Here is a 16,480-nt window from a genome sequence, read left to right on the forward strand (position 1 = left end):
CCCCCAACCCAACGCGGAGTGGGGAATGTGAATCTTTACCTCCACCTGGCAACAGGACCTCCCCCTACTGCTAAAAACACAAGACTTATGTAAGATCTAGAGTCATAACATAATACCCAAAATGTTCAGGATATAACAAAAAATCACACGTCATACCAAGAACCAGAAAAATGTCAACTTAAATGAGAAAAGACAATCAACAGACATCAATATTTAGATACTGGACAGATCTGACAAAGAGTTTAAAACAGCCATCAGGGGAAAAAAAAAGCTCCACAAGCAATTACAAACATCCTTGAAACAAATGACAAAAATAGAAAGTCTCAGCAAAACAAAACAAAACAAACAAACAACAATATATACATATACATATATAGGAAGATAGGATTTCTTTCCCATGGTTTTATATTGTTATTATATGAAGAAAATAAAACCAAATAAAGGAAGTTTCCTATTACAAAATTCAATACTAAGTAGGTAAGAAATTCAATATCTTTACTGAGGCAAATAATACAGGTATTGAAACTTTAAAAAAGAAACAAACGCTGGTGGAGTAAATTGAAACTACTCAGCACACGAAAGAGTACTAGCTCTTTCAACCCAAAACACTCATTTTCAGCTTTAAAAAAAGGACATCCAAATAAAATGTGAACACATACTTCTTTAAAAACAGTCTGCAGCATCAATATCTTCTGGGCACTTGAAGAAATGTAAATAATCAAGCCCCAGCCCAGACCTACCTCATCAGTAACTCTGGGAGTAAGGTTAAACAACTGGTGTTACTACAAACACTCCAGGTGATTTTGATGCATGCTAAAGTAAGAACTACTCTCTTAAAATATTCTAACAAATAGTGTGGCAATAGGAATGGCATAATAGTAGCAGACACTTCTTTAGCACTTTTCATGTGCCTGGTACCATTCTAAATGTTCTACGTACGATTAATCATTCAGTCATCAACATAACCCAATTATTGTAGGCATTAATTATTCTCCTCAATTTACAGATAAGAAAATTCAGGCAGAGAGACTATCTTAATCAGCTCGGTTTGCCACAACAAAATGTCATATACTGGGTGGCTTAAATAACAGAAATTTATTTTCTCACGGTCTGAAGACTAGAAAAGTCCAATATCAAGGCGCACCATGGTTAGTTTCTGGTGAGAACCCCTTCCTAGCTTGCAGATGACCACCTTTCACTATGTCCTCACACAGCCAAGAGAGCAAGCTCTCTGGTGTCTCTTCTTACAGAGCACTAATCCCAGCATGAGGGCCCATCCTCATGACCTCATTTAACCTAATTACCTCCCAAAGGCCCCATCTCCAAATTCTATCACATTGGGGGTTAGAACAATTTAGTCCACAGCAGAATAAGAAACTCACCTGAGGTCAGTGGGAGCTGGGAGTGAAACTTTGGATATTATGTTATACTGCCTTTCAAAGGTATATGAGATTAGAAAAAAAATCAACAACAAAAAAACTTTCATAATCCCACACCCCTTTGAGAGCTAAATTTGGTATATATTTTCCAAACAATTTCCACCCAGTTGCTGATATATCTACATATTGAGTTTGGTTGTCAAGACATTATTTGTTTGTTTTTATATTTTTATTACAAATGTCCCATTGGGATATTTAAATCTATATCACTCCTCTTAACTACTGTATCATTGTATGGCTGTACAAAAATTTAATTAAACAAACCCTTGGTAGACATCCAGGTAATTTCCATTTTTTACTTTTTGCTAATACCAATAATCCTGTAATTTTCTTCTTTAAATTCATACAACAAATATTTACTGACGTCTCTACACAATTTTCTAGGTACTAGGGTTTCATGATAAACATAACATCTGCTCTCAGGGAGCTTACTACCCATTTCTTGTAGAAAAAAAGAAAATAAGAATTTCAGATAGTGATAAGTATTTAGTAAATAAAAATGGATTAAAAATGATAGACTGTATTAGCAGTGTGGAGGAAGGAAGGGTTGAAAATTCATGGAGTGAGGGAAAGCCCCTCTGAGGAAGTGCTATTTGAAATATATAATGAAATAAATATAATGAAAAGACTCCAGCCATGAGGAGATCAGGAAGAAGAAAGACAAAATTCAAAGACTGAGAGGCTGGAAAAAATTTGGAAGAAGCTGTAAGTACGGAACAAGGGGTGTGGTGGTAGTAGAAGATGATGCTGTAGAAGTGGAAGAGCCCAGGTCTTTCAGAGATTTCCTGTAGGTCGCAGGAAAAAAGATCTAGATTATATTCTAAGTACAATGAAATTCCGAAGGAACATTTTATTTTGATAATAAACACTAAATCTTAGTAATATAATGCTGAATGAAAAAAGCAAGTCTCAGAGGATTATTTATAGCATAACCTTTTCATTAAATTCATAAAATAAGCAAAGTAAACAATGTATTCTTTAGGCACATATATACCTCAATTAAAAAGTAGTTTTAGAGATTTCCCTGGTGGTGCAGTGGTTAAAAATCCGCCTGCCAATGCAGGGGACACGGGTTCAAGCCCTGGTCTTGGAAGATCTCACATGCCGCGGAGCAACTAAGCCGGTGCGCCACAACTGCTAAGTCTGTGCTCTAGAGCCCATGAGCCACAACTACTGAGCCCGTGTGCCACAACTACAGAAGTCCACGCGCCTAGAGCCCATGCTTCACAACAAGAGAAGCCACCACAATGAGAAGCGTGCGCACTGCAACGAAGGAGCAGCCTCCTCTCTCCGCAACTAGAGAAAGCCTGCACGCAGCAACAAAGACCCAGCACAGCCAAAAATAAATAAATAAATTTATTTTTGAAAAAAAAGTAGTTTTACCGGGGGGGTGGGGGTGGGAGGTGATTGAGATTGGGAGATTGGGATTGACATATATACATTAATATGTATAAAATAGATAACCAATAAGAACCTGCTGTATAAAAAAATAATAAAATTAAATTTAAAAAATAAAAGATTCTATGGGAAAAAAACCTTACAGAAAAATGGTCTGAGGGTATCTCAGTCAAAAAAATAAATGGCCTCTCACCCACTTTATTTCTGACCCACATAGGCTGAGATCACCAAGGAATTCTTTTCCTTACCATACAGACCATTTATACTCAGTTTTATTTTACCCCAACTCTGTAGTACTTTTTTTAAATCATTTTTTTCTCCCTAATATTTTACTTCTTTGCTTGTTAACATCTCTCTTTGCAGCTCCACGTTTCTTATTCTCAAAATCTGATTCCTGGCTTACCCCCCTGCCCCCACCTTCCCAGAAATGATTGGAAATACAGGTGTATAACCAACTCAGAAGATTTTTTTTTTTTTTAAGTTCAGTACATGAAACCTCCAAACACATCTGGCCATTCACCATTCCAGACATTTTGGTAGGTGTTGATTTGCCCCTAATATTTTGATGTTTGTAATACACTAAATTCTCCATTAATCAGAATGGAATATTCTGGTTAAATTTCTAAAGAAGATACATTTTTTTTTTTTTTTTTTTTTTTTGTGGTACGCAGGCCTCTCACTGTTGTGGCCTCTCCCATTGCGGAGCACAGGCTCTGGACGCACAGGCTCAGCGGCCATGGCTCACGGGCCCAGCCGCTCTGCGGCATGTGGGATCTTCCCAGACCGGGGCACAAACCCGTGTCCCCTGAATCGGCAGGCGGACTCTCAACCACTGCACCACCAGGGAAGCCCAAGAAGATAAACTTTTTAATAAACTTTTGCTCTTGCTGGAAATAAAAAAAAGTAGTTTTAAGAGGCTAGTTTTCAAAACAATGTGAATGTACTTAATACCACAGAACTGTACACTTAAAAATAGTTAAAGTGGTAAATTTTACGTATATTTTACCACAATTTTTTTTAAAGCCTAGCTTTTTGTAGTTAGAAGGAAGAAGAGTATGGAGTAAGGGAGGAGCACATAAGTGATGTAAACTATTGTCAGTGTTCTAGCTCTTGGATTGGGTGGTGGATTCATGAGTGTGTATTATATTATTAAATAAAATAACAAAAAATTGAAAAGTATAACTATCCTCAGGTGTAACCACTGTTAAATTCAAAAATATCCTATATGCTGATCTTTGCATACCTATGCAAATAGAGATGATAAACTGCCATGCTAGTCTATATGTCAATCTTGTATGAATCTTGTAAGCATGAATCTGCTTCCTGGAGCCCAATAAACACTAATCCTGAAACGCTGATGACACGGAACTGAGATAAATTCACTAGAATCACTCTGTTGAGGCATATTGGGGGGCCAAGGTTTGCCTCTCACCATAAAGTTCCAACAGTATTCAACAAGAATGAGTCCAGTTTGGGACATTTTATGTCTGAGATATCTACAGAACATCCTGGCAAAGACATCACTAGGCTTTTTAATTTACCAGACAAATAACTGGCAAGAAATGAGTGAGCAGAGATGCAGATTTAAGATTCATCAACTAGCAGTAGGAGTCAGGAGCATCTTGGTCCTCTTGTAAGTTACATACTACACCACTCTGAGAGTACTGTTCACAGAACTGCAGTCAGTGATCCTGCCTGGGAAGAGCGCTTACAGGTTCAGAGTGAAAAGAACATGAAAACTTAAGGGGGAAACACCAGAAAACCAAGAAAATGTGGTGAAACAAAGCCAACAAAGGTTCACCTTCCTTTTTACCCAGTTTTAAGAAGAAAATGATCCATTTATCACTGAAAATTACCACTGAGTGAAATATAATAAAGCAATAGTTCACTAGTTACAGAAATTAGTTTCTCAGTACCTAAGTGTGATTATATGGCAAGCTTCATATTCTAAGGTCCAAAGAACTGTTGAAGTTAACACATATCAGAAGTTCTCTGACTTTCTGAATCAAAGACAGCTCAACCTCAACCAGGAAAGTGAATACAAAATTGCATTAAGCAATGACCTATAAAAGTCAAATATTTAAGTATTTATCTCTCACTTGCTTTAAATTAAGCACTAAAATTAATATATACTATGCTTTAAATATAATAATGGGGCTTCCCTGGTGGCGCAGTGGTTGAGAGTCTGCCTGCTGATGCAGGGGACACGGGTTCGTGCCCCGGTCCGGGAGGATCCCACATGCCACGGAGCGGCTAAGCCTGCGCATCCGGAGCCTGTGCTCCGCAACGGGGGAGGCCGCAACAGTGAGAGGCCCGCGTACCGCAAAAAAAAATAAAAACAAAATATAATAATGATGCTAAGAATATATACTGTTCTTTTAATATAGTAATTAAAATATACAAAAGTTTAAGCACTTAATCAGGTAGTTTAATCTCACATATCAATCAGCCATACTATGTATCTATAGTCAAATCCAAATTATCACCATATTCTTTATATATGAACATACATGTTGTAGCTAGAAGAAAACCATCAGCCTCCCCCTTTAGAAAGGTGACCTTGAATCTGCAAATCAATTAAGAACAAATCTATAACTTCCATAAAATTATATTTTCTTTTAAAATATTTCCTTTTGGGGGCTTCCCTGGTGGCGCAGTGGTTGAGAGTCCACCTGCCGATGCAGGGGACACGGGTTCGTGCCCCGGTCCAGGAAGATCCCACATGCCGCAGAGCGGCTGGGCCCGTGAGCCATGGCCGCTGAGCCTGCGCGTCCGGAGCCTGTGCTCCGCAACGGGAGAGGCCACAACAGTGAGAGGCCCGCGTACCGCAAAAAAAAAAAAAAATATATATATATATATATATCCTTTTGAAATACGATGCTACCCCTGACAGAAGACTAATTTATTTTACTGAAAAGATATGTTCCTGGAAAACTGAATGAAAGATTTGGGGTTTGGGGGGTTTCTGTCCTATTTCTTTCCTACGGTCTTTATTCATTCATTTAATAAATATTCATTAACTGTCTACTATGAGCCAAGCACTATTCTAAGCACTGGTAGATACAGCAATGCATAAGAAAGACAAAGTCCTTAACCTCATGGAGCTTATACTCTGTAGACAATAAACAGATAAACAAAGATATATGAACTATAAAGTCAGTGGTAAGTTTTTTTTTTTTTGGCTGCACCCCACGGCATGTGGGATCTTAGGTCCTGACCAGGGATCAAACCCAAGCCCCTGCAGTGGAAGTGCCGAGTCTTAACCACTGGACTGCCAGGGAAGTCCCAGTGATAAGTATTATGAGGATAAGCAAAGGGATAAAAAGCGATGGAGGCTGCTACTTAAAACAAAGTAATTATAGATGACTTCTCTGAAGAGGGGATATTTGAGTGGATATCTGAATTAAATAAGAAGCAGGTCTTGTGATAGAGCATTGCCAGCAAAGGAAAGTACAAACAGCCTGAGATGGGAATGTGCTCTTCATGTATGAGGAACAACAAAGGCGCTGTGCTATATAGTCAGGGCAGAATGACAGAGAATGGTGAGAAACGAGGTCAGAGCAGTAGCCTTACATTGCCTTTTTTTTTTAATTAAAAACAATATAAATTTATTTGTGAAAACTTTTAAAGTTCTATAATGAAAAATAAATGCCACCAGGAGAACATTCACAAGACACATTTCAGATTAATGGTTACAAACAATTGTAGTCAAAGCATTAAGAGACATTGGTAATCATCATGTAACTGTTCTCTCAAAAGGCACTTTGGTTTTTGAACAGTGGCTACTGATTCTTGATTGAGATTTTCCCAATGTTTTTGTTTCTTTCAAGTCACATATGTCATCATCAAAGCTGCTAATGTCCCTTGGAAAATAATATTATTACTTCACTATATACATACTTAGAGAGAGAAGAAACAGCAAGTTTGAGAAAACTATCTTTGTAATGAAAAGCCCATTTCATTCAAACTGGAGAATTTCAATGTGAGAGAAACTGACCTCAGGAGACAGTACAGAATAAGCCTGTGGCGGTTTTTCCAGTGAGACCGGTAGGCAAAACTGCCCAGTCTTTAATCGTCCATTCTGAAGCATCGGTATCCACTTTTAAATAAAAAGGAAACAATATTAATTTAAATGTTTGTTATAAAAGTAATTACTTGGAAAATCTGTTTTAAGAACTTGGTATGAGCCAAATTCGTTTCACATCACTAAACACCAAGGGGATTTAATTATCAGGTAATAATAATAGGTTTTCATAATTCCTCTAAAGAAGTTTCCCCAACAATATTTAAGGAGGATCCCCAAAACATTACCAGCTAACTATGCAATACTTAAATCTATAGCAGGTCCTCATTATCCAAGGGAAAGTTGGTAATAGAAAGTAGAAAAGGCCACAAAGTGAATCAATTTTAAACTGGGGTAATAGTGTCAATGTAAATAGGGAAAGAAAGATTTGATTAGATAAGAATGTTGGAAACAAAACTAAGAAGTATGACATAAACTTATTTTCTTACATTTAGCAAAAATTCATGTCATAAGCTGAAGACAAAAGATATGTATCAAATGTTAGTTTTTCTCTTCTGGGTGAAGGCATGCCTTTCTGACAAAATTGTGGTAGCACACTCTGATGTATTCATCTTAGGTTTACTTTTGTGATTCAATAGTAATGATTTTCAAAAAATACTCAGGCATTTTAATTGCTTTAATTAAGACAATTAAAAAGGGTTTTAATTGCCAAGGGTCTCTTTTAATCATTTTACGTTCAAACCATTTTCTTCCGAAGAACGCTTAAAACTGCTACATTTACATCTCTTTTAATCATTTTACGTTCAAACCATTTTCTTCCGAAGAACGCTTAAAACTGTTACATTTACACAGTACTGTTGGGTAAATATACAGTAATCAGGACCAACACCTAAGTGTTTACACATGTTAGTTAGTTAATTAATGACACTGGTTAACTATATTGAGAATTTTCTTGTTATGATGACCCTTCCTAACGAACATGGGGAAACAGATAAGGAATACTCAAATAATAATGAACACCAATTATCTTAAATATTGTTAATTATATTTAAGATCAAAGGGCTAAATATTTAACAAAATATACTTACCGTGTATCCAACAGGAGTTTCAAGAGGAGTATTTTGTTTTTGTTGACAACTAACATGATAAAAAGTAAAAAGCAAGTGATGATGGTCAGTTAAAGTAGCAGGGAGTTTAACCTTGATTTCTTCATGAAAATCAGGAGACCTTCATACAAAAACAAAACAAAACATCAATAGTCAGTAATGTGTTCAAAATAAACAGTTATTGCATTTGTATGTCTGAGTAATTTTAAAATTAATTTCAGGATTCATGCTTAATTTTTCTTCTAGTCCAAAATATTTTTATTTCCAAGCTCTTAAGTCAAGTAACTAACCCCTACTTCCAGATGAGGGAGCTGCCACTGTTTCTGAAATTTCTCATCCCATTTTTATTAATGGGTTGAGTAATCCTACTATTTAAAAATTCATTAATAATCACCACCTTGATGCTGAAATCTTCATTAGATTGGAAACTGTATAAGAGAAGAGACTAGGGCAAGGCTTTCTATATTTATAAACCAATTTGGATACATATTACATAGAAAAAAAATAATGAGCTTTTATAAGTGTATATCTTATAACCATACCATAGAAAAACATTTTTCTGTTATAGGAGTACAGCTTCATAGTAAGACTAAATTGTATTATCCTTTTGTTAAAAAAAAATAAGAAAGAAAGAAAGAAAAAAGGAATCTTTAGACAACTTGGTATCAAGATGGGCTCTCTATGCAATGTCTTATATCTATCATTCCATTGCTAAAGAAATAAATGTTACCTAAACATGGACAGTTGCGTATTGACTGACAGCTTTACAAAAAAAAAAAAAAAAAAAGGACAAGGAAAAGAGAAAAAAGAAAAGAAAAAAATCAGGGAATCCCCACAAATTGCAATGTGCCCCACCCTTTAGAAGGGCTCCCAGCTACTAAGGAATACAACAAATATCATATTTGATCAAACCAATGGCACTTGCATCTCAATATTCATTGAGAGTGGGCCCTAAGAGCATTTTTATAAGATAGCATGGCTGCTATTTATGATATAGACCTAAAAGGGATAGAACCTTAGCATCCCCATCTTCCATATTCAGTTAGTATCTCTCTGTTGTATTCAATAAAAATACAGCCAAACCATATAGTTCCAACTACCTTTAAAGTGAAGCCCATCCCACCAGTTAGGGATTTTTCTCTGATGCTAAATATGTCAAATATTCTTCCATCTCAAATAAGCCTCAAAAATGCTAACAGGTGTAGATCTGATCACAGAAAAATTAAGTGGCATAAGGCTTTTAATACCCGTAAGAAAGGTAGCTAATGCTAGCCATCTGAGAATTTGATGACTTTGGTGAATAAAAGATGCTATATAGATCTTATTACTGATCTCACTAATCACCACTGAGTTATGAGAAAGTTGAATTTACTAGTAATGTTAGACTGTATCATTTTAATTCTACTAACGCTAAGAGCAACAAAATAAAGACCTAGCCACAAACTGAGATACTTTTAGAAAATACAACCTTCTTTATAAATATCTTTTCTGGCTTCTAGTGCTTTAGTTCATTTCTTTCCTGAAATCATATTATGTAAAGGCTCTTATGGAAAATTAAACATCTACGAGTTATTCATCAACAAGTATTTTTAATTACCCACCATTAGGCTAAGCACTGTGTTACTTTTGTGGTGGTTTTAAAGATGAACATAAGAAAAATAACCCTCAAAAATATATAATTCAGTAGAAATATAAGTAAGACACACATATATCAATAGCTATGCTATAAAGCAGGGGTTGGCAAACTATGGCCACAGGCCAAATCCAGTCCACTACTTCATTTGTAAAGCCTACAAACTAAAAATGATTTTTATATTTTTAAGTGCTTAAAAAAATTCAAAAGAATATTTCACTTGAGATATTAAATGAAATTCAAATTTCAGGGTCCATAAATAAAATTTTATTGGAAGACAGCCATGCCCATTTATTTGCAATTTACTGTACATGGCTACTTTTGCACTACAACAGCAAGGTTGAGTAGTTGCAAGAGACCAGATGGCACACAAGGCCTAAAATATATACTATTTGGCCCTTTTTAGAAAAGTTTGCCGACCCCTAGTGTACAGCATATAAGGTTAAGTGCTTCAAGAACAGAGCTGAATTGATTACTTCAAGTTTTAGATCAGGGAACTGTCATTTAGGAAGAGATATATGATATGGGCCTTAAAGTATGAGTAGGAGTTCAATTAGAGGGAACCAGTATTACAGCAGAAAAAAGATCCAAGAAAGGCCCAGAAACAGGACAGCACAAGATATGCTTGGTAATGAGGCAGAAATACAATCATCAAGATGTAAAAGACGATTGTATATTAGACAAAATAAGAAGGAAGGCAAGAATGTCTTACACTTTGAGTCAGAGCAACTGGAAAAATCGTAGTACGATTAATAAAAATAAAGAGTCAGACAGCGATTGGCTTAGGAAGAGTCGACAACAAATACATGGAAATTGAGAAGGCAGCAGGCACTCGAATGAATACGTCTAAAAGGCTACTGAAAATACACATCTGTATCTCAGAAAGAAGGTTATGAGAGAAAATAAACAGTGCGAACAATCCACATAAATGTAAAAGTAGTAGTATTTTCATTGAATGTAACTCTGGAAATACATATAAGATTATTTAGGGAGAGAATATTATAGAAAAAGAAGGATAAAGGCAAAACTTTCGTATTTTGTGTGGAAGGCCTATGTTTTAAAGAAAAAGAAAAATTAGAATAATTACTATTAAAAAAAGTGTTCAAAGGGATAAAAGGAAACCAAGAGAGGGTCATAAAATAAATATGAGAAAGAAAAGTTTTAAGGAGGGTAAGGAAAAACCATGCTACACAACAGCACTGAAGAAAGACTTTTTTTTAAGTATAGAAAACAAATTTTGTGGCAATAAGAGATGGAGCCAATGAAACAGAAGACTGATGATGCAAGAAAAGGAATAACTGATGGAGTCACATTCTGAAGAGCCTGGATAAGATCGTTTTGAGAGCAGAGATGAAAAGATCCACACTGAGGAAGGTGTGCGCCATTACCACCTTTGAAACAGAGGAAAGGCAGATCTGCATGGAGACAATTTGAGGTGAAGAGCATAGAAGTTGATAGATCTCAAGTTAGATGGTCTCAATCAACTTCATAAAGTAGGAACACTAGAGTTAAAGCAAACAGAAAAGAAGTAGGAGCTAGAGAAAGGGGAAGAAAAGCTTACAATAGCTACTGCCAAATGGGAGAGAAGGTAAAAAAGTGACGACAAAAAAATTTACCAAAGAACAGAGGGGCCAAAAGAAGATAAAATGCGATAAAATAAATTACTGTAGCCCCATCATATGATAAAATAACATCAATTTGTGGCAGCCCTGATTGGCACAATTTTGTGTTTTTTCTCCAATAGCATTCGATAATCAAAACAAAAGAAGGGGGAGAGGGAGGTGAAGGAGGGGGATGGGGAGGGAGGGCAGGAGGAAGAGGAGGAGGGGAAAGAAAGCAGAAGTTAAAGCTTATCCAGAGTTAACAATCAATTCCCAAAGAAGTAAAAGGGAAAGTCACTGAGTCGAAGATTTATTGGATGTTGCACCAATTTAACTGACTAATGAGTGCAAGCTTAGTAAAGAGTTAAGTAAAACTACAAAGTGTCAGGTGAAAATAACAGGGAAAGACCAAAGGACCAGAGGCCATAATGATAATCAATAACAATATAATAAAAATGAAAGGATCAGAGAATTTGACAGAAAAGATGTTTTGTGCATAAAGTCTTATATTTGAGATGTCTATGGAGAGAATGTGCATCTACAGGTTGAAAATTATAACTTTGATGTCAGCTGTCTTGAATTTGCACATCCAGTGCAGCAAAGCATTTGGTAAACACACTAACGTGAGTGCTAACAATGCCACTGAGAAGTGAGAAACTTTGAAAGAAATATTTGAATTCAGTACCTGTTATGATATACTACGGCTGTATAGGCTTCCTTTGAAAATTCTGAACAGCTAGATTTACCAAAGATTACCTGTAACAAATAACAGCATGTTGAAACTTTGTTGTAATAAATGCTGGATGTTTCAAATCTATGTAAGAATTTGTCTGATTTAATAACTGAGAACAATGGGCAAAATAAGCCCAATGAAGAACAATGTGCCTATACGTTCAATTGCTTAACTGTAAATTTCTTTTCAACTATAGACCCATCTGACATTCAAACATTCAAAAAGTTTCTATCCATTATATTTATATCTATTGGGCAATAAGGTACATTTCTTTCCTTTTTCTTAAAGAAGGTAAAGAATTCATTTTAAAATCTAGATGTAGCACATCATTTGGAATTTACATAAGAAATATGATCCTAGAATGGTGGCATATATCTACTATATAAATTGGTAGATTCTCCACTAAAACAACAGTCATTCTGAACGTCAAATATAAATTATTTATAAATGATATTAAAATACTCTAATTTAGGTCAAGCTATGTACCCTTTAACTTCCAGTACTCCCTGCAAGCTACTCTACAATGGAAGAGGAGCTCCATTCTTATATTCTTATTTATGTGTTTGTTTTTTTTTCAAATCCACCACATTAAAAAAAAATACACTACTACTACAATACTTTGGAGAAGGTTTAGAGATAAAATAATTCAGTCTTGTATATCTGCCTCTCGAATTCTACCAAGCAATACTATGGTTAATTAGGGCAGCAGATTACATAAATGGCTTAATGATGTCAAGGTCATAGCTATGATTACTATGTGACAGGCTTACAATGTTATCTAGTCATAGATTAAACTTCTAAGTCTGGCCAGTCATCTCTACACATGCATGAATAGGTATGTGGACATGTCATCACACTTCTATCACACAACTGGTAAAACAACTCAAAGTTTACTCCTTATACAAAGGGGTTAAGTTGCACCATCCTTAAATAAAAAGAACATAACAGATATCTGTGTTTCTTTTTGCAACATTTCAAGCAGGTCCTTTTATTTTAAGGGTATGCAAAAGTGTAATAATTATGACTCTCCTGTATATGTCTAATTTCATCAATTTCTAAGACTACCTTACTATGTTTTTATAAAAATGCTGTTCCAGTGCCAAAATTATGAAGTTTATGATTTTATCATATCAACATTGTATGATCAAAAAATTATCTTAAGATTCATTTGGACAGTCTTCATTTTTAAAAAAATAAGCAAATATAATGTGTCTGTGTTTATACATTATTTCAAACCAGCCACTCATATAAACATAAAAGCATTATATTTTCATATCACTAATAATACACAAGAGAAAGGAATGCAGTACCTTTTTTTCCCTCTGAGAAGCTATTGTTTTTCAAAAAGTAACTTATTTTCATAACATGCAATGATATAAAGTGAAAAGTGTTCCTTTTACCATTTAACATGTATTTTTAATCATTCATCAACATAGACTGAGCATCAATTATGCCAAGCACTATGATAGGCAAGATACAGATATGAGTAAGACATGGTCCTTGCCCTCAAGGAGCTCACAGTCTAGTGGTTGAGATAAAGAAACAAGCATATAACCATAAAATGAAACAGCCCATAAAAAAAGTGAGAAGACACTAAGGCAGCACCAAATGAAGGAGTGGTATAACTGCCGATATGGCTGGACGCAGCTGGGGCTCTGTAGAGGAGGCTATATGTATGCTAAGACAAGGAAGAGTTTGTTAGGCAAAAAATAAAAACAAATTATTTTACATATACTACATTTGTCATAAGCTCAAATTCATATGGCCATTCACATATAGGATAACAGAGCCATCTATTTTCACAATCCAGCATCTTTTCATTGACTATGATTAGTGCATTCATTCCTTCGGCAAAAATGAAGAGCTAGTAAAAAGCATGAAATGCTCATTCCAAACCTCAAAAATAAATTCTACATTTATTGAACAAATATTTATTCAGCATGTATTACATGCAAGGATCTGGAACAGCTGCCATAGAAGAATACAAAGATGAATAATTTGTGCTTGCTGCTATCAAGATCTATAAATGTTGATGAAATTGAGGCTACAGTGGAAAGGAAAATATATAGTTTTCTTAGTAAGTATTGTAGAAAATCAAAAGAACTTGATTCAAATGACTGCCATAGAAGGCTAAAATAAAACTCTGTAAACAGTGCACCTGTTCTTAGCGCATTTTCATTCCACTAGGGTTCTTTCAGAGGTTGAACATCTACAGTGATAGATGTGCTCCTACTCCATAAATTGAAAATCTACTTTCATGGAACCTGAATTTACTAGTGTCCCACAAATCCTAAATGACAATGTGGGCAGTCAAGAACCTCCCCAATCTAGCCTCAATCTACTATTCCTGACTTATCTTGCATTGCTCTGGCTCACTGGCAACTCACCACTCTACCTCTGTTGAAGGACATTCTCCAACTTGAATTGCTCTCCTTTCCCCACAGTCTAGACAGATCCACTGCTATGAACATTTTAACCACCTTTGAGGCATTCTCTCCTTCCTCTGAACACCTATACCTTTGAAACCCTATACTACCAATCTTCTAATAATTAGCACATACCTTGGTTATCAATATTGGCTGCAAAATGTAATCCCTTGGGGAGATTTAAAAATACTGATATCTGCCTGGTATCCCACCCCAGAGATTATAATGTAATTGGAATGGGATTGTCTGGGCACTGGTATTTTTAAAAGCTCCCCAAGTGAGTGTAAAATGCAGCCAAAGTTAAGAACTACTGCCAGAGTTTCTCAACAAAGATGGTAAGAACCATGCAAATTAGAATCACCTGGGGGGCATTTTCAAATTATACCACAGCCCCATAATACTACCCACCACTTTCCACCTCCCTTACCTGGCCTTTCATTCTAAAGGCGGGGAATCAGGATCACAGATGGAAGAGTAGAGAAGAGGTATCTGCTCTGTTAAGAGTACCCTAGGTGATTCTGATCTGGCCCTCTTCTGAAGTTCATTATTTTAAAATTTTATGTATTCTGAATATCCTCTAGATTATGTCTTATTCATCTTTGTATCTCTGGGAGTGCCTAGCATATACCAAGTCCTCAATAAGACTTCAAATAAACTCACTACTACCTGTACAGGAAGTAATGAAGTCAGAAATTTTGTTTGCAAGATCACATTCATTTCCAGTTCAGAGCTGCCAACCAAGTGATTACCTTCCCTGCCCCCAAAAAGGTCTATTTGAACCATATATGAAGAATAGGAAATGTAAAGAACATTTCTTACCGGCATGGCATTGCTAGGATCCTCCCCATACATAAACTGGACTTTAACTGTTATATTTCTGGCAGAACCTTGACGGTTGGCAAAATTGAGACTCTGAGGGTATATGTAGAGAAGGTTTCTGTGAAGGCAATAGTATACATGATAGTGAATACATATCTAAAAACACTATGTATCACTACCACACACCACAAAAGAAACAGATGAACAAATATTGAATTATTAGCATTTGCTAGACACTATGCTATTTTCACATACAATGTTTGATTTGATCCTTAGAGCAGTCATTCAAACAGACAGCAATCAAATATACCCCCCTTTTGCAGATGAACTGAGGCCCAGAAAAGTTAAGAGATTTTCACATACAATCAAATAAGTGGCAAAGCCGAAATGAGAATACAGTTCAGTCAGACTTAAAAATGCATGTTCTTTCCTCTAGAAGAGGCTACTGGGAAATAAACAAGTATGAACAGAAACATTATTAAGAAGTTAAAAGACAGTTCTAATATTATCTTAGTTTCTCCAAGCAGATATAAATAGGATGACATTTAGAAATCAGGCTTTTTGTATAAATGTGATCAAGGTTTTAAGAGGTATAATATTCTACATTATTATTCAAAAACACATATGATAATACGGTACGTATAACAGTATTAGGTAGTTACTATGAGAAAATCACATACTACTCTACAATTATTCGACTTCATGTCCAGTTGCATCTTACACAGCTTTAATAGTCCCTGCTGCCAACACAGAGCTGAGAAATAACTCAAGGAAAGGCACCAAAAGAGAGGGCTTAAAAAAAAAAAAAAGAAAAAAAGATTGAGAGTTACTTTACCTGAAAACTAGTGTTTGCTCAGAGCTGATGAACAAGACTTCAAGCATAATAAAACCCTCCTCATCAACTGCTAGGACAATGAAAATAGGTCTAAATTTTCTAGAAGGTGGTAGAGCAATATAGGAATTTTAAATGAACATACCCTTTGACCCAACAAACCCACCTCTAGTCTAAGGAGAGAACTGCACATACGTACAAATGGGTGTGTTCTAAGAAATGCATGACATTTTTTATATTAGGAAATAATTATAAAGAAACATGTTCATCAGTACTGGACTAATTAATTAAATTAAGATATATTAAAAGAAGAATACATTTCAGAGTCCCAAAAAATGACAATATGCAGCAGTATTTATTAATGCAGAAAGAGATACCCAGCATGTTGGATGAAAAAAAGGTTGCAGGGCAGGATGTATAATGGCATTAACCTACTTACAGAAAACTGTGAAGAAATAATGGCTGAAAA

At 35.6% G+C, this 16,480-nt stretch overlaps 1 protein-coding gene across 9 annotated transcripts in view; it reads right to left on the reverse strand.

Annotated features, from left to right (window-relative positions):
• The window catches only part of DOCK7 (dedicator of cytokinesis 7), a 211,059-nt gene that overhangs the window by 107,093 nt on the left and 87,486 nt on the right, over window positions 1–16,480 (reverse strand). For 8 of the 9 annotated variants that reach the window (XR_003434290.1, XR_003434289.1, XM_027113944.1 and 5 more), the window contains 4 exons: window positions 15,180–15,297; window positions 11,887–11,957; window positions 7,950–8,088; window positions 6,835–6,936 (listed from right to left, as the gene is read on the reverse strand). Coding sequence is in view for 7 of the 9 variants with exons in the window: in XM_027113944.1 (XP_026969745.1) it covers window positions 6,835–6,936; window positions 7,950–8,088; window positions 11,887–11,957; window positions 15,180–15,297 (430 nt within the window). In the remaining 2 variants the exon portion in view is untranslated. Of the gene's footprint in view, window positions 1–6,834; window positions 6,937–7,949; window positions 8,089–11,886; window positions 11,958–12,899; window positions 13,613–15,179; window positions 15,298–16,480 lie in introns of those variants that run through there. The other variant, XM_027113950.1, reaches the window with a different exon arrangement.

The sequence above is a fragment of the Aethalodelphis obliquidens genome, unplaced genomic scaffold (assembly GCF_003676395.1).
Source record: "Aethalodelphis obliquidens isolate GAN/ISIS:26980383/991018 unplaced genomic scaffold, ASM367639v1 scaffold13, whole genome shotgun sequence".
NCBI classification, from domain to species: Eukaryota; Metazoa; Chordata; class Mammalia; order Artiodactyla; family Delphinidae; genus Aethalodelphis; species Aethalodelphis obliquidens.